This window comes from Siniperca chuatsi, linkage group LG7 (genome assembly GCF_020085105.1).
Source record: "Siniperca chuatsi isolate FFG_IHB_CAS linkage group LG7, ASM2008510v1, whole genome shotgun sequence".
In the NCBI taxonomy this organism is placed as follows: Eukaryota; Metazoa; Chordata; class Actinopteri; order Centrarchiformes; family Sinipercidae; genus Siniperca; species Siniperca chuatsi.
Window position 1 is genome coordinate 368194 of NC_058048.1, and position 19255 is coordinate 387448.

The window sequence follows — 19255 nt, forward strand, 5'->3', positions numbered from 1 at the left end:
TCTCCATGGAAGATTTTCCATTGTCTTGTGATAAAAATTGATGGTCATTTGGTGCGCTCTGACGCAGCACAAACATATCCACACTTTTCATTGATCAGGGACAGGCTGTACGGAGTCATGACACTCAGACAGGGGAAGAAGTCATGCAGTTACTAGTGCCAAAAAGCCATTGGGAAATAGTTTTCCAGGCGGGTCATTACAACCCAATGGCCGGGCATATGGGGTGTAATAAAACACTAGACCGGATAATGGCCCGATTCTTTTGGCCTGGGATTTGGGGAGAGGTCAAATGGTTAATCCACCAGCCATACCGAGAGCACCTTTGCGCCCATTACCATTAATGGAGGTCCCATTTGAACGCATGGATGGACCTCATCGGGCCATTTGACGGGAGCACATGCAGATATCGCTTTGTGCTAGTGTTAGTGGACAATGCAACGCAATATCACGAAGCAGTGCCTCTGCGCACCATACAAAACAGTGTCGTCCGCATACAGAGGAATTTGGCAACCATGCAGGAAAGAGACAATTTCATTGATATAAATGGTGAAGAGGACAGGGCCCAGAATAGACCCCTGTAGCACGCCCATTGTAACTGGCAGGACCAGCTGCAAGCATCCCTATCAAATCCAGAATGAGCAATCTCTCTATAAGTAGAGAATGGTCAACTGTATCAAATGTTTTCGCACAATGTTTCCTTCTGTCTGGTCATAAAATCGTTTAATACTAGTGTGACACCTGAGATGGTGCTGTGATTAGCTCAGAACCAGACTGATGTGGACTCAGGATAGAATGCTCTGAGAGGAATTATTTCAGCTGGTTATTCACTCATGATTCCAGGATTTATAAGAGACAGTTATTGAGATTGTTACTATCTCCACCTTTGTGCATAGGGACCACGTGGCCAGATTTCCAAACACTGGGAACTATGCCTGATGACATAGAAAGATGGAATATATATGTGATGTGTTCCTTAATAAGAGGCGCAGATAATCTTGAGAAGAAAGGATCCAAACCAACTGCCTTCCTGGAATCGATGGCCTGCAGTGCTTCCAGAACAAGATCAATGGGGAAAGGATGAATGGAGAACTGGGACTCTGGGCTAGCCATATGCACACAATCATTAGTTGTGGGACTGAATTGAGGAGTCTCTATAGGTCTATCCTCAAATAAGAGGGCAGTAGCAGCAAAATGTTTATTAAAAACTGAACAGACATCATTCGGTTCTGACACTGAACAACCATCAAATTTGAGACTTGGAGGAACATGAGATGTGACTTTGCTCTTTTTGACTCCCTTCTAGAATTTGGCCAGGTCCGAATAGGAGTTTGTAATTAGGTTCAAATAGTATGTTGACTTGGCAGCCCTAACTGCAGCTGTACACTTGTTTCTTAGGCGACTAAATGAGGTCCAATGGATTTTATCCCCTGTACGTCTGGCTAGTGACCAGGCTTCATTCCTTTCTTTAAAGAGAGCTGATAAGTCAGGGGAAAACCAAGGGCTTAGTCTATTCTTTATTCTAAATTTTTTAAAAGGTGCGTATTTATTGACAATGGAGGGGAAGGACTTCCTGAAGTTATCCAGAGCTAGTTTGACATCTGAAACAGAAGAAGTGTGGTGAATTTCACTATAAAATAGGTTTTTTAAAAAGGCTTGTTCATTAAAAGTTTTAAAATTTCTTTTAGTGACTACTCAAGATTGTGTTCTTTTCAGTTTTGTGTTTCAAACAAGCAATAATCACTGATACCCATGTCAAATACACCAGAGGCAGCAATTTTATCATCTCTATTGGAGAGGATTTAATCTATTTGGGTCGCTTTTGTGTGATCTTTCCGATTTGGCCTTGTAGGATCAATAATTAATTGTGTTAAATTAAGGTTATTGCACACATCTTTCAGTTGGTCAGACACAGTAGTCAGCCAATTTAAGTCGAGGTCACCCAAGATCAGCAACTCTGAGTTACAGAATAGAGAAATTAGTTGAGCCAATTCGTCTGTGGTGGAGGGCTCTGCAGATGGGGTTCTATACACACCCACTACAGTGATTAAATCGTTAGACCCTATGTTAATTTTCAGAGTTAAGAATTCAAAACATTTTGGAATAGTAGCAGCATGTAGTACCGTGACTGAGAACCAGGATTTTACATACATCACTACCCCACCTCCCCTTCCAGATCTGTCCATCCTGTACAGATTGAAACCACTGAGAGATACATCTGAGTTATTGACTGTCTTCTTTAACCAGGTTTCGGTTAACACTAAAATATAAGGGTCTGCCTGTAAAACTAGTATATTCAGATGATCCGGTTTTTGTGGCTGGAGTAAACTTCTAATATTTAGATGAAGGAATCCCAAACCATTCCTGGATTTAGGCAAATGGGGTTTATTGTGCATCCTTGTGTGTGCCCACTCATTAAGACATTGCTCTATAGCACTATTAGTGGTCAAAAACTCCACAGGGTACCTTTCAGTTTCAGGGTCCTGGTATTGTGCATCCTGGTTCATTGTCATGGCTTAGTGAAGCACTTGAATAGTTTAGAGCCACTGTTAATGTTATTAGTATCACCTGTGATTTTCCTACTATAAGCCAACACGTCTGCTGTGAAAATGGTCTATTCGTAACAGAAAGCCTACTTTACAAACTGGAGGTGTGGAGTTTGAATGTGGATATTTACCAGGCAGGGAGGGTCTAATCAAAGAGGCATCATGGGAAGTATAGGATCCAGTGTGTTTGGAGCCTGACCCATACTAGGAACTAAAAGTATATCTCGGTCTCTGCTACACAGATTTTGACCATTCTTATATAATCGTCTCTCACTGGACCCTCAACTTTATGGAAGTGGAGTACTAAATTGCTGAAGTACCCCTTTAAGAACAACTAATGTTTCCACCACCGCTGCTGCTACAACTGCTACTACTAATACTTCAAACATATACACTATGGTCACTTTTACCACTGTCCTAAAACCTTTGACTGATTGCTAAAACTACAGTGAATGAAATTGTAATGAAATCTAAACTACTAAAAATCAACATTCTGTATTGTCACACTGAAGAAAGCTTATGACTGTTGTAGTTGTACTTAAGAGAGCAGTATGTTGTCATGATTGCCAAATAGTAATAAAGCTTCAAACTGAGTTGTGCACCTGGTTCTGAAGTGTTGGAGCAGAAGGTCCTGCAGTGAAAGCCAGTGGCTGGGTAGAAAGAAACCTCCACCCTCCTCTTCCAACTCCATACTCCGCGCAGCTGACTCAGCTTTCTGGAAACCACATCACACAGGTCGGTTCAGTTGGCATTGTTCACAATCTTTATATGATACAAATCCACAGAGACAAGCTAGTAAGGTTGCTTTAATCCCACAGTCAACAACTCACTTTGCAGGTTTGCAGGTTGTAGCAAGTATACTGACATACCTCCAAAGCACTTAGATTTATGCAAGAACACAATTACACCCTGTAACTCAACTAAGAATTGTCTAATGCTGCTGTGAGAAATTCAGATGCACAGGAAGCTCCTAATGGCACGCCAGAGTTGCAGTCAGAGTCGGAGGCACAATGCAAATACCACCTAGCATTTTTAAAATAGTAATGTAATTGTAGTGGTAACGTTAATATTAATAAATTAATAATAATAATAGGAATGACAGCTATTGGAATAATAATAACTATTAGTAACAGAGCCAATAACAAAAGAGAGAGAAGATGTCGAGTTAGTAACATGCAGTAATGGGATAAAAATGCGGATGAGGGAGAGGAGGAGAGAGGAAAGAGGTGCTCATGGGAAGTCTCCCGACAGTCTAGGCCTATAGCAGCATAACTTAAGGATGGTTCAGGACTCACCCAAGCCAGCCCTAACTATAAGCTTTATCAAAGAGGAAAGTCTTAAGCCTACTCTTAAATGTGGAGATGGTGTCTGCCTCCTGAACCCAAACTGGGACCTGATTCCACAGGAGAGGAGCTTGATAACTGAAGGCTCTAGCTCCCATTCTACTTTTGCAGACTCTAGGAACCACAAGTAACCCTGCATTCTGGGAGCGCAGTGTTCTAGTCGGGTAATATGGTATTATGAGATCTTTAAGATACAATGGTGCCTAACAGTTAAGAGCTTTGTAAGTGAGGAGAAGGATTTTAAATTCTATTCTGGAATTTACAGGGAGCCAGGGCAGAGAATCTAATATTGGAGAAATGTGATCTCTTTTCCTAGTTCTTGTCAGTACTTGTGCAGCAACATTCTGGATCAACTGGACTCTTAAGGGACTTATTCGGGCAGCCTGATAATATAGAATTGCAATAGTCCAACCTAGAAGTAATGCATGCACCTGTTTTTTGGCATCATTTTGAGACAGGATGTGCCTGATTTTTGCAATGTTGAGTAGGTGAAAGAAGGTAGTCCTTGAAGTTTGTTTCATGTGGGAGTTAAAGGATAAATCCTGATCAAAGACAACTCCGAGGTTCCTTACGGTGGTGCTGGAGACCAGGGCAATGCCATCTAGAGCAACTATATCTTTAGATAATGTGTCTCGGAGGTGTTTGGGGCCAAGTACAATAACTTCAGTTTTGTCAGAGTTTAACAGCAGAAATTGCAGGTCATCCAGGTTTTTATGTCCTTAAGGCATGCTTGAAGTTTAGCTGACTGGTTAGTTTCATCTGGCTTGATTGATAGATATAACTGGGTATCATCCGCATAACAATTAAAGTTTATGGAGTGTTTCCTAATAATATTTACTAGAGGATGCATATATAACGTGAATTGCATCGGTCCAAGCACAGAACCTTGTGGAACTCTGTGACTAACTTTGGCAGGCACGGAGGACTCACCATTAACATGTACAAACTGAGATCGATCTGATATAAAGGATTTAAACCAGCTTAGTGCGGTTCCTGTAATGCCAGTTACATGTCCCAGTCTCTGTAATAGGATGTGATGGTCACTGCTGTCGAACGCAGCACTAAGATCTAACAAGACAAGTACAGAGACAAGTCCATTGTCTGATGCAATTAAAAAGTCAATTGTAATTTTCACCAGTGGTGTCTCTGTGCTATGATGCACTCTAAATCCTGACTGAAAATCCTCAAATAAACTATTGTTATTTAGAAAGTCACACAACTGATTGGCGACTGCCTTCTCAAGGATCTTAGATAGAAAGGGAGGTTAGATATAGGTCTCTACTTGGCTAAAAACCCTAGATCAAGAGTGGTCTTTTTAAGAAGCGGTTAAATTACAGCTACTTTAAAGGATTGTGGTACATAGCCTGTTAATAAAGACAGATTGATCATATCTAGTGACGAAGTGCTAACTAAGGGTAAAACGTCTTTAAGCATAGATGAATTAATCGTCGAAGTTAGTTGAAGAAGGTCGATAGGAGAAAAGCAGTCAAAATATATATCAGGTTTTATTTTTTCTCTAATAGTTAAAATTTTATTATTAAAGAAACTCATGAAGTCGTTACTACTGAGGGCTTTAGGAATACATGGTTCAATAGAGCTGTGACTCTCTCAGTCTGGCTACAGTACTGAAAAGAAACCTGGGGTTGTTTTTATTTTCCTCTATTACCGATGAGCAGTAAGCTGCTGTGGCATTACGGAGGGCCTTCCTGTATGTTTTAAGATAGTCTTTAAGATTCTAACTAAGACGGTGTAGTGCCTCATTTTTTTTTTTTTCTTTCTCACAATTGAGAATGACTTCTGGATGGGAGCCGAAACGTCTTGATTCTGAAAACAGTGTCCAGATGACTACGACTGAAACCTTTTCTACGATAGAACACTCCTGGACGAATGAGGGACTACACCGTCTTATTTTGAAGAATTTTGGGCAGAAAACCGTGGATCTGGTTCGGGAACTCCAAAACACAGCCAGGAAATTAGCAGACCACAGGAACCATCTCAGGCAGATTCCTTCATGAGGGCAGGGCTTATGTAACACAGAGTAGCTTAAATTTCTAGTTCCCGTCCTATTTTTTTTTCACAATTGAGAATGACTTCAGGATGGGAACCGAAACGTCTTGATTCTGAAAACAGTGTCCAGATGACTACGACTGAAACCTTTTCTACGAAAGATTCTAACTAAACGAGATTCTTTCAGGTTGTTGGAATGCCATTTCCTTTCAAGTTTTCGTGATGTTTGCTTTAATTTGCATATGAGTCCTCTGTTATATTGAGACATAACATTGAATTAAATGCAGATGGAATCGCTTCCTTATATTTAGCTACAGCACTATCAGATAGACATCTAGAGTAGGAGTTTTTGCCTAATGGCGTGTAGTCCAGTAATAAGAGTTCAAAAGTTATTAAATAATGGTCCGATAAAGAAGGATTCTGTGGAAAGACTATTAAATGTTCAATTTCAATGCCGTATACCAGAACAAGGTCGAGGGTGTGGTTAAAACAGTGAGTGGCTTCATGTACACTGACAAAAGCCAATGAAATCTAAAAATGAGATAAACGCAACACTAACACTATCATTTTCAACATCCACATGAATATTGAAATCACCTACAATAATTACTTTATCTGTTTTAAGAACTAAACTTGATAAAAAGTCTGAGAATTCAGATAAAAATTCAGAATAAGGACCAGGAGCGCAGTACACTATAACAAATAGAATCTATAAAGCTCTTAATGGTCAGGCACCATTGTATCTTAAAGAGCTCATAATACCATATTACCCAACACAGCACTCCCAGAATGCAGGCTTACTTGTGGTTCCTAGAGTCTCCAAAAGTAGAATGGGAGCCAGAGCCTTCAGTTATCAAGCTCCTTCCTGTGGAATCAGGTCCCAGTTTGGGTTCGGGAGGCAGACACCATCTCTACATTCCACAGTGTAGGTTTAAGACTTTTCTCTTTGATAAATCTTATATTTAGGGCTGGCTTACATGAGTCCTGAACCGTCCCTTAGTTATGCTGCCAGGTTGTGGGCCACCTGCTGCCCCCGTGTTCCTGCTCGACAACTGCTACTACAGTTGTTGGTATTGGCTCTGTTACTATTATTGTCATTATTATTCCTATGATTATCATTCCTATTATTATTACTTTATTAATATTAATACTACCACCACCATTACATTGTTACTATTTGAAAATTCCAGGTGGTATCTGCATTGTGCTCCCCCGCTATTTAAATAAAATGTAATTAATCAATTAATTAATTAATGTCATCAGACTGTAAAAGAGGTCTGGCTCGAGGAAAATACACAAGAGAATTGTTTAACATCTGCATCCCAAATCCTGAGTCAATCATTGAACATCAGACAGTTTGCACATGACTGACATTTGAGCCTCAGTATCAAGTTTTGTCACCAACCTGTGCAGTGAGATCATCCTTCTGTTCTGCTGCCTCTTTATTTCAGGGAACGTTCTGTGAAAAACAGTTAGCATACAAAGTCAGAACTTAAAAAGGTACCCTGTGGAGTTTTTGATCACCAGTAGCGCTATGGAGCAATGTTTTCTTTGTATCTCATGCTTGCACACAAGGATGCACATGCATGTGCAAGAGCATGTGGTGAGATGATGCACATACCTGCCAACAGTCTCACACTACTGGTCGACTGTTGGTGGCAGTAACACGCCAAAAAAATGTAGCAATGCACCTAGGGATGCATATTCCGATACCTGAATTTGGATATCTGCCGATACTGAGTACCGGTCTGATACCGGTGTTTAGCATTAATTAATAAGCTGTATGCCCCACTGTGTGGAAGAGACTGGGATCATTCTTTTATGTGTAAGGCAACATCAGGCTTGACTTAAACATTGCTTTCCTAAATTTGTAAATGTCGTAGTGCTTAATCTAAGAACCCAAATGCAGAACACAAGGAAGTGGTACTTGGATTGTGGTAGCAACAGTGTTTATTAGAACACTGCAAGCAATCACAGGTGGATATGAGCTCTTCCAGAGCGGCAAATCCGGTGTAGTCCACTGTAGCCAGAGAGGACGTAGTCCTAGAAGGTCCTAGAAGAGACGTGGCGAAAGGAGACAGACCAGAGGCAGCACTGGTTAGTGAGTTGTGTGCTGCCTCGAGGTCCTGATTGGCCTTCTCCGTCTGGCCATTGGTCTGGGGATGGAACCCGGAGGAGAGACTGATCTCCCAGATGCTCCCAGGGCTAGACAGAACACTTTCCAGACCTGTGAGATGAACTGGGGGCCCCGGTCGGAAACTATGTCAATTGGAATGCCATGAAGACGGAAAAGCTGTTGGACCAGAAGAGCCTTTTGAGCTGACGGGAGTTTGATTAATGCGACAAAATGAACTGATTTAGAAAAACGGTCTACAATGATGCGGATGGTGGTGTTACCTTGAGAGGGGGGCAACCCGGTAACGAAGTCCAGTGCTATGTGAGACCAAGGGCGACTGGGAACAGGAAGTGGTCATAGCAGACCAGCTAGTGGCTGATGAGAGGACTTTCCTCGAGCACAGATGGAACATGCTGCCACGAAGGCTCGGGTATCAGCCTCCATAGTAACCCACCAAAAGAGTCGTCTAAGCAGGGAGAGTGTACGAGTCATTCCAGGGTGACAGGCGAAATGAGAGTTGTGTGCCCACTGGAGTACCTGGGAACAAGCAGAGTTAGGGACAAACAGGCGATTACGGGGATCGTTCCCGGGGTCTGGCTGGTTTGCTGGGCCTCCCTTACTATTGACTCAACCACGCAGGTGGAAGGGAGGATAGTATCGGGTCTGGGGGTGCTGTCCAAGGAGAGGTAATGACGGGATAGTGCGTCGGGTTTGATGTTCTTGGATCCGGGACGGTAAGTGAGGGTGAAATTGAAGCAGCTGGGCCCAATGTGCTTGCTGGGAGTTGAGTCTCTTGGCTGTTTGGATGTAGGATCCAGGTTCTTATGGTCTGTCCATACTACAAAGGGTTGTTCTGCTCCCTCCAGCCAGTGTTGCCATTCCTCCAATGCTAATTTGACAGCCAGGAGTTCCCTGTTCCAGACGTCATAGTTCTGCTCAGCAGGGGAAAGGCATCGGGAGAAGAAGGCACAAGGGTGGAGTCTCTGGTCGGTGGTCGAACACTGGGAGAGCACCGCCCCTACTCCTATGTCTGAGGTATCCACTTCCACCATGAATGGTCGTGAGGGATCGGGTTGGATCAGGATGGGAGCCTAGGTAAAGAGAGTCTTTGGTCTGGCTAGGGCTGCGTCGGCCTTGGAGTTCCAGGAGAAGGGAACCTTGGTTGAGGTAAGTCTCGTGAGAGGGGCTGCCACACGACTGTAATCCCTGATAAACCTTCGAGAAAAGTTGGCAAACCTGAGAAAACATTGTAGCTGCTTACGGTTAGCAGCATACAAAAAATCTCTCAGGACATCGTTGACGAGTGCCTGGAAAACAGCTAGAGCGTTCGTCAGTCCAAAAGGCATCCCTAGGTACTCGAAGTGTCCTAATGGGGTGTTGAAGGCAGTCTCCCACTTGTCCCCCCTCCGTAAACGAACCAAGTGGTAGGCGTTCCGGAGATCCAGCTTAGTGAACATGGTGGCACTGTGAAGGGGTTCAAAACCGGAGTTGATTAGTGGCAACGGGTATTTATTCTTGACGGTGATTTGGTTGAGACCTCTGTAGTCAATGCACGGGTGTAGTGTCTTGTCTTTCTTTGCCACAAAGAAGAAGCCCGCCCCTGCTGGTGAAGATGAAGCACGAATGAGCCCAGTGTGCAATGAGTCCTTGATATATCTCTCCATGGCTTCTCTTTCAGGTCGAGACAAATTGTACAAGCAGTTTGAAGGAAGAGGGGCCCCAGGGAGAAGATCAATGGCGTGGTGAGGAAGTAGTGACAGGGCTAGGCCCTTTTTGAAAACATCACTTAAATCATGGTATTCCTCTGGTATATGAGCTAGATCCAGCGGTTCCAGGCTGAGAGGTGGAACACTGACCTCTGCTGGGGATAGAGCAGATTGCAAACAGGTGGAAAGACAGAAGGGCCTCCAACTCACAATTCTTCTTTTGGTCCAGTTAATGTGCGGGTTGTATTGACGTAACCAGGGGAAGCCCAGAACTAGTGGTGTGTTGGGAGAAGAGATGAGTTGAAACTGGATCTTCTCTCTATGATTTCCTGATAGCACCAAGGACACAGGGGCTGTGCAGATTCAAAGCTCTGTGGCAGAAACAGACAAAGTTACAAGAGAGGCAACAATAGTGAGTAACTACAATTTAACTTCGGTCGAGGTAGGAGCCGTGACGAAGGTATTGAATGGAGACAATCTGGCGCTGGTAGTATGGTAGAGCCTGGTAGATATACTGTGGAGACTGATTGGATGATGGACGTCAGGTGTGCCGGTGATCAGCAGCAGGATGTCGGACCAGGGAGCCAGACCAGTATTCACACACAGCGATGAACAGAGTATAGACAAGGAACACAGGGAAAGGAGAGCACACTAGAGCACACAAGGGTCAGGAGGGAGATGTGGCTAACTATGACAGTAAAACTAAATGTAACAAATAAATACATAGATACAAATTTACTGAATTGTTATTTATTATTAAAATAATAATCATGCACCAGCAACTTGGTAAAAAATCTTCAATATTAACAGGAATTACAATTCAAGTGTAAACCTTTTAAATGCAGCAACAAATTGTTGTGTGATGGTGACCTCTGACTTGCCATTGTGGGGTGCTGTAGGATTGTGGCTTGTGATGTTTAGATTTCTGTTTGACTATTACTATTTTAATAAAGTTTTTTTTTAAAAAGGGCAAAAAAGTCTGAGTGGAAGGTATGACGCTAGTAGTTTAAGTTAGCTGTTTTATGTTCCAAAATGCAAATGTTACTTTTTATTAGTGTTTGTAATGTGTCTGTTCAGAACATGGTCGTTGTTGTGCTTTTTTTATTTAATTTTAACCATTAGTGAAGTGGCTGTTACATTTCTTGACTCCAGCTGTATTTTGCAACTGTGTTTTTTTGTGTAATCACAATTGCTGCTGACGCATGATGTAGTATGTGCATGTAGGCGTAAACATAGAATTGAATTCAAAAAATTGGCCACACCTGTTTTGTGTTTTGGTGAGGATTTTAAAAAATGTAAACATAACTTTGTTTGTTTACAAGAATACTCCATAGGGTGCCTTTAATAATTTAAATTAAAAATGTTGAGAGCAAAATAGCCTACCTGGCATCCACTGCGCAGTGTCTCAGAAACACTATCTTAAGGAACATCCTTTTGTCTTCTCTTATCTAAACTATGTTTGTATTTTGTGAACAAATTAATTTAGATTAGAAATTACACTTCTAATACCACAATCCATGGAGAACAGGGGTCAGTTTTTGGATGGCCATTGTCAGCTGGTCAGACTGTTTGTTCAACTTTTTGGTCAAGATAAAGATATATCAACAACTACTGGACAGATCTGTAGGGAATATGGATAATTATGGTTCCAGGGGATGATTCCCTACCCCCAAGGAACAGCGCTGGGCTATGAGGAAACTTTGGTGTTGTGGCCACACTCGGTATTTCAGTGTCATGTGACACACACTGGCCCATAAGACATCACAAACATCCAGAAATGACTCTTTATATTATCAGAATTTGATCTATTAATCCAATAATGAAGAAGAGCTGCATCAGTTAACTATTTAATGCCATTTATGTGTTTTGGGAGCCAACAGGAAGTCAGCCGGAGATGTACTCGAGTGCGCATGGAAGCTGAAAAACTCTTTTGGTGTATGAGCCCAGTGAGCAACTTTCATAGGAATGAAAGGGGCACCATCTTAAAATGCATTATCCAGTTTTCCTTAATTATTCCCTTCCCTAATTATTTGATGATCCCCTGACCTTTCATCTTGCGCTACCCTCTGGATAAATTACATTTGTTACACTGTAATTACATTACAGTTACATTTTTGCCCCACAATTGGTGTGGCTCTTATAACAGCAACATCATCATTATGCTGTTTGTAGGCTCTCATAGGCTCTCATTATGTGGTGTATTGAACGCAACAGCTTCTAAAAAGGGACTTCAGTTTGTTAGTCTCTTTATATTGAGGACATCTTCTTTTCAATCAAAACTATTAAAATGCTGTTTTTAAACATACAGAGTCTGCCAACAGAGCACCCCGATCAAGCGTGCGTCTATTCATGCAGTTACGGCACTGGTGCTTGGAGTAGCCAAACAGGACAAAGAAAGACTTGCATTTCAACAATCATTTCTCACATTTGATATAGCAAATAAAAAATGACGTTACATTACACATGATATATTAAATAAGTCTTGTTGAATATGTGACACCACCAAAGCTGTCTTAATATGATTTAAAAAAACGTTTCAATGATAGGTTTGCTGAGAAGCACAATGGATTTCTGCTCAAAATGTTCCTGACTATGACCATATATAATTTGAAGCAGTTTCACTGTACATTACTGTACATGGAAAGTCACCTCTAAGGACATTAAACCGTCATGTTCAAAATGACGGTGACTGTGACAATGTCAAATCTGGAGTTATTTTACTTTACAGTTTTGTGCAAAATCAAAAGGAAAGTCACCTCCAAAGTCAAATTGTACATTGTAACACATTGATAATTTCCTCATATTTGAACTCTCATAAAAACGTTTACTTAAGAGGTTTTCTGTAAATCTCAATGGAATCTTGTGGAGAGTGACTTTGACTATGACCATATAAAATTTGGCGGCTGGCTGGACCAGGTTTTTGTAACAGAGCAGCCTCCCTGTGCTCACGGTTATAGGTTATACATAAGGTACATAACGTTAAAACAGGCTGAAGTGAGGACAGAGTGAGTGTTGTTAAATGTATTACTGCAGTCAGGCAAAGTGACGTTAACGTTAGCCTGTCGGTTAGTTTCACATACGTCACTGTCGCTACAGAGTTTGCTAACAGTTAATATTTATGAAAACTAAAAATTAAATGCCATGTCAAACCAACGTTACATACCCAAGTCTTATCGTCCTGCGTTCTTGTTTCCACAATGTCAGTCGTTGTGTCCGGACACTGAGATTAACTTATTTACTTGAATTCATTCTGTGGTTTCCCTTCTTGTTATCTCTATCTGTTGACTAAATTAATACTGTACAACTAAGAAATACATTCTGTCATATATTTCATGCTGCGTTAACTTCCGTTTGAGAGGCGAGAAGTTAACTAACTCACACACACTCTCCTCCCCCTCCCCCTCCTCCTCCCCCCTTCTTCTTCTTTTTAAATTTTTTTTCTTCTTCTTCTTCTTCTTCTTCTTCTTCTTCTTCTTCTTCTTCTTCTTCTTCTTCTTCTGTTGAGTTTTATGGCGGTTGGCATCCATAATTGTGCATTACCGCCACCTACTGGATTGTAACAGCTTCACAGTTTAAACCATTTACAGTGTCCACCCAAAGTGATCCCATGCCATAATCAATTCTATAACCCAGACCCCATTGTCTGAGTTGGTGCTTCTCCTTCCCTCAGTGTAACATCCAGATCCTCTCCAGATGTGTCCACAACATTCAAGAATCTTCTTGCAGCGTCCAGCACCATCTTAATCCTTTCCCACTTCCCCTTTATTTCAGCCGCACAGTTTATAACCATGGCAATAAATGCCAGAAATCGCTTCTCGTCCATACTGATGCTCTGATTATCTCCATTTCCTTTCTGCTCCTTTTCCTTTTGCACTGCCACCATTTCACCATTCCTCTCCATTCTCTTAGCAGCTTCAGCGTATGACGATCCCTTTTCTGCTCTGATCTTATTCATTTTTACTTACTTACTTTACCTTAATTCTTTTTGGGCACTGTGCTGATCCCATATGGTGGTTTCCTTCGCAGTGCAGGCACTTTGCTTCCTCTTTCTCCACTTTGCACTCCTCCACATTACAGTCATTCTTCCCACATCTCCTGCCTCCTCTTCATCTTGCAGCCACATGTCCATATTCCTGACAGCAGAAACATCTGAGAGGAGCTCTCTCATATGGCCTCACCCTGTAACACACATAATCTAGATACACTCTTTCCGGCAACTCCCCCTCAAACCTCAAACACACCGAGTTACTGTCCTCCTTTTCCCCTTTTCTGAATCTTGTCAGCCTTCTTGCCTCACACACATCTTCAACCTCCCGAAATGACTCGGCCTCTACTGTCAGTGGCCCGCCGCTTACTACGCCCTTCTTCTTCACTTCTGCTCCAAGTAGGAAGCAATTCACACTGCTATAATCTCTAAGTGCACGAATCTTCAGGGCTCTATTTCTCTGACGCTTTGATACACAGTCAGTGATGACCACCCCACTTCCTGTTAACCTGACCGACCTTACATCTCCAAGCTTTCCCCCTACAAACTTTCCAACCATGTGGATCCTTGAAAATGCCATCTGTTTGTGTCCGCTTCATACACGGTACAGTCAGTGCAATTAAATATGTTCAATATTGTCTTTAACTCCACAGTTTCCACACTTGTCCCTTTTCCCAAGCACAAGCATAGGGCCATTTAAACCTGTGTGGTCCAATCTTGTGATGAGAAAATCATCACTTAGATCATACTTAAATTCTTAGCCTTTGGGTACAAGGCTTCTCACATTCCATTGAAGATTATGGAGTACCATAATTATAATCTTAAAAATCAACCTGTGTATGAGGATACTTTTGTGTCTTTATTATGCAGTCAAACAGAATAGGTTTGAGAGCAAAACTTTCCACACTGCAATCAAAAAATTGATTTGAGAGAAAAACTATCGACTCACCCTGGGGCTTTGTCATACATCCCGATGCTCCTCACCTTGGTGCCAGCCCAGAAGCAAAGGTTTATGACCCTAATGTAGCTCTTAGTTTTGGGCTTGCAGAATTTAAATGCCCAGACATCTGTAACATTTTTGAGGCGGGGAATGTCAAATGTGTGAAATGCCAGGCAAAACTGAAAAGAAATCATAAATTCTACTGGCAGGTTCAAGGTCAACTGGCAATAACTGGATTGAGCTGGTGCATTTTCATTAATGACACTGAGGAGGACAAAACAGTTGAAAGAGTCTGGAGGGATGATGAAATGATAACAGATGAAAGAAAAGGTGGACCTGGCATAAATATGGATGTGTATCTCCAGACAGCTAAATGGTAACTATAAACACCAGTAACTCTTTGTCTCCTATACTTGTCACATATCTTACCTGTATATCTAGGAGCCTATATGTGTAAATATGTATAAATGTATTCAGTTCCAAGAGATATGTTTTGGGGTTATAAGTATTTTAGTAAATGGATTATTGTATTTGTATTACTGCAGAACTACATAAAAGAAAATGCACTAACTAAATGCTCTTGGCCTAATGAGCATTAAGCTCACTGTGCTTACATTAACCTACAGTCAATCATCATATCAATCATAACATAAATTCATACTTTTTGTGTATCTAAAGACAGTGTTGGAAGAAGTACGCAATATATTTACTTAAGTAAAAGTAGAAATATAATAGTCTAACAATACTCTACTTAATTACAATTAAAAGTCCTGAATTGCAATAAAATTAAATTAAATTTATACAGTGCCAATTCATAACAGAAGTTATCTCATTGCATTTTTCCTATACAGCAGGTCTAGACCGTATTCTTTATAATGTTATTTACAGAGACCCAACAAATGCCACCATGAGCAAGCACTTGGCGACAGTGGCAAGGAAAAACTTCCTTTAAGAGGCAGAAACCTCGGGCAGAACCAGACTCAGGGTGGGTGGCCATCCGGGTTGGGAGAGAGAGAGAGAGAGATAGAGAGACAGACAAAGAGAGAAGGGGGAGGCCCACAATGCAAATTCCACCTAGAATTTTATAATAATGTAATGGTAGTGATAATATTAATAATATAAATAATAATAATAGGAATGACAGTGATAAGAATAATAATCATAATAATAATAGTAATAAGACTGATAACAACAATTGTAGTAGCAGTTGTCGAGAAGGAACACGAGGGCAACAAGTGACCCACAACCACAGATTTAGACTCTGCAGCTCTGGAGGCAGAAATACCTGCTGAAAGCTACAGAAGGAGAGAGGAGAGAGATGAGAAAGCACAAAACTACGGGAGAGAGATGTCGAGTTAGTAACATGCAGTAATGGGATAAAAATGTATACAGATGGGGAGGTAGAGGAGGAAAGAGGAGCTCAGTGCATCATGGGAAGTCTCCCGGCAATCTAGGTCTGTAGCAGCATAACTAAGGGATAGTTCAGGACTCACCCAAGCCAGTCCTAACTATAAGCTTTATCAAAAAGTAAAGTCTTAAGCCTGCACTTAAATGTGGAGATGGTGTCTGCCTCCCGAACCCAAACTGGGACTTGATTCCACAGGAGAGGAGCTTAACTGAATAACTGAAGGCTCTGGCTCTCATTCTACTTTTGGAGACTAGGAACCACAAATAACCCTGCATTCTGGAGCGCAGTGTTCTAGTCGGGTAATAAGGTATTATGAGCTCTTTAAGATATGATGGTGCCAGACCATTGAGAGTTTTGTAGGTGAGGAGAAGGATTTTAAATTCTATTCTGGATTTTACAGGGAGCCAGTGCAGAGAAGCTAATACTAGAGAAAAATGATCATTTTTCCAAGTTCTTGTCAGTACATGTGCCGCAGCATTCTGAATCAACTGGAGACTCTTAAGGAACTTATTCGGGCAGCCGGATAATAAGGAATTGCAATAATCCAACCTAGAAGTAACAAATGCATGGACTAGTTTTTCAGCATCATTTTGAGACAGGATGTGCCTAATTTTTGCAACGTTACTTAGGTGAAAGAAGGTAGTCCTTGAAGTTTGTTTCATGTGGGAGTTAAAGGTTAAATCCTGATCAAAGATAACTCTGAGGTTCCTTATGGTGGTGCTGGAGGCCAGTGCAATGTCATCTAGAGTAACTATATGTGTCTCTGAAGTGTTTGGGACCAAGTACAATAACTTCAATTTTGTCTGAGTTTAACATCAGAAAATTACTGGTCGTCCAGGTTTTTATGTCCTTAAGGCATAGCTGAAGTCTAGCTAACTGATTAGTTTCATCTGGCTTGAGCGATAGATATAATTGGGTATCATCTGCCTAACAATAAAAATTTATGGCATGTTTCCTAATAATATTTCCTAGAGGAGGCATATATGAGGTAAATAGAATCGGTCCAAGCACAGAACCTTGTGGAACTCCATGACTAACTTTGGCATACACGGAGGACTCACTATTAACATAACATCTACACAAACTGAGATCGATCTGATAGATAGGATTTAAGCTTAGTGCAGTTCCTTTAATGCCAGTTAAATGTTCCAGTGTCTGTAATAGGATGAGATGGTCAATGGTGTCGAATTCAGCACTAAGATCTAACAAGACAAGTACAGAGACAAGTCCATTGTCCGATACAATTAAAAGGTCATTTGTAATTTTCACCAGTGCTGTCTCTGTGCTATGATGCACTCTAAATTCTGACTGAAAATCCTCAAATAAATTATTGTCATTTGGAAAGTCATACAACTGATGGCAACTGCTTTCTCAAAGATCTTAGAGAGAAAGGGAAGGTTAGATATAGGTCTATAGTTGGTTGAACCCCCTGGATCAAGAGTGGGCTTTTTAAGAAGAGGTTTAATTACAGATATTTTAAAGGACTGAGGTACATAGCCTGTTAATAAAGACAGATTGATCATATCCAGTAAAGAAGTGCCAACTAAGGGTAAAACGTCTTTAAGCAGCCTAGTTGGGATGGGGTCTTCAAGACAGGCTGATGGCTTAAATGAAGAAATCGTTTAAGTTAGTTGAAGAAGGTCGATGGGAGAAAAGCAGTCTAAATTTATATAAGGTTTTACAGCTGATTCTAAGGTTCCTGTGTTTGAAGATAAATACGTACTGGTTGAGGGCAGGACGTGATGAATTTTTTCTCTAATAGTTAAAATTTTATCTTTAAAGAAGCTCATGAAGTCGTTACTACTGAGGGCTATAAGAATAGAGCTGTGACTCTCTGTCAGCCTGGCTACAGTGCTGAAAAGAAACCTGGGGTTGTTATTATTTTCCTCTATTAATGATGAGTAGTAGGCTGCTCTGGCATTACGGAGGGCCTTCCTGTATGTTTTAAGACTATCTTGACAGACTAAACAAGATTCTTCCAGGTTGTTGTAACACCATTTCCTTTTAAGTTTTCGTGATGTTTGCTTTAATTGCAGGTTTGTGGATTATACCATGGAGCTAACCTTCTTTGTTTTATTATCTTATTTTTTAGAGGGGTGATATAATCGAGTGTCGTGAGCCTGCAGCACTGTCACCAAGATGTTCAATTTGGGAAGGGCTGAAATTAGCATAGGAGTCCTGTTATATTGAGACATAACATTGAATTAAATGCAGATGGAATCGCTTCCTTATATTTAGCTACAGCACTATCAGATAGACATCTAGAGTAGGAGTTTTTGCCTAATGGCGTGTAGTCCAGTAATAAGAGTTCAAAAGTTATTAAATAATGGGCCGATGAAGGATTCTGTGGAAAGACTATTTAAATGTTCAATTTCAATGCCGTATACCAGAACAAGGTCGAGGGTGTGGTTAAAACAGTGAGTGGCTTCATGTACACTCTGACAAAAGCCAATCGAATCTAATAATGAGATAAACGCAGTACTAAGGCTATCATTTTCAACATCCACATGAATACTAAAATCACCTACAATAATGACTTTATCTGTTTTAAGGACTAAACTTTAAAAAAACTGAGAATTCAGAATAAGAATTCTGAATAAGGACCAGGAGCACGGTACACTATAACATATAGAATCGGCTGTCGTGTTTTCCAGGTCGGGTGTGAAAGACTAAGGAGTTATAATTTAGTTTAGGTTTAGGGCTGATTAATAGGCTTGAGTCGAAGATGGCTGCAACTCCACCTCCTGCTATATAAGTACAGTCCATTTACCATTCATTTAGGCTAACATATTCTTCATGACCCAGCCAGGTTTCAGTAAGACAAAATAAGTCAATATGATACTCTGATATTAAATCGTTAGTACAGTAGTAGCTAGTACAGCTTTAGATGACAGAGATCTGATGTCTAAGAATCCACATTTAATTCTCCTATTTTGTTGTGCTATTTCAGCGTTTTTGTTTAGGTTTTTATGTACATTACCGCCATCTTCTGCATTAGGTGAATATGAAGCCAACATTTTGCTGTAATTCTATTTTTTTTAAATGAAAAGGGAAAAACAAAATATGCCCTTGTAAACTGTTTTTTGAAAAATCCAGGCACTGATAATTAAACGTTGACCACAGATGTGGAACCCAAACAAAACATATTTGGAAGGTCAAGGCCTCTACAGTTGTAGAGATAAGTGTCTTATTCTGAAAAAAAAATGC

General features: G+C 40.9%; 1 protein-coding gene across 6 annotated transcripts in view; it reads right to left on the reverse strand.

Annotated features, from left to right (window-relative positions):
* The window catches only part of nlrx1 (NLR family member X1), a 40184-nt gene extending 26984 nt beyond the window's left edge, over positions 1 to 13200 (reverse strand). For 2 of the 6 annotated variants that reach the window (XM_044202251.1, XM_044202248.1), the window contains exons 1-3: positions 12879 to 13152; positions 7299 to 7352; positions 3146 to 3258 (exon numbers count right to left, since the gene is read on the reverse strand). In XM_044202251.1, coding sequence (XP_044058186.1) covers positions 3146 to 3258; positions 7299 to 7315 — 130 coding nt within the window. In that variant the 5' untranslated portion in view covers positions 7316 to 7352; positions 12879 to 13152. Of the gene's footprint in view, positions 1 to 3145; positions 3259 to 7298; positions 7353 to 7820; positions 7959 to 9925; positions 10087 to 12878 lie in introns of those variants that run through there. The other 4 variants (XM_044202249.1, XM_044202253.1, XM_044202252.1 and 1 more) reach the window with 4 other exon arrangements.
* Between the last annotated feature and the right edge of the window lie 6055 nt (positions 13201 to 19255).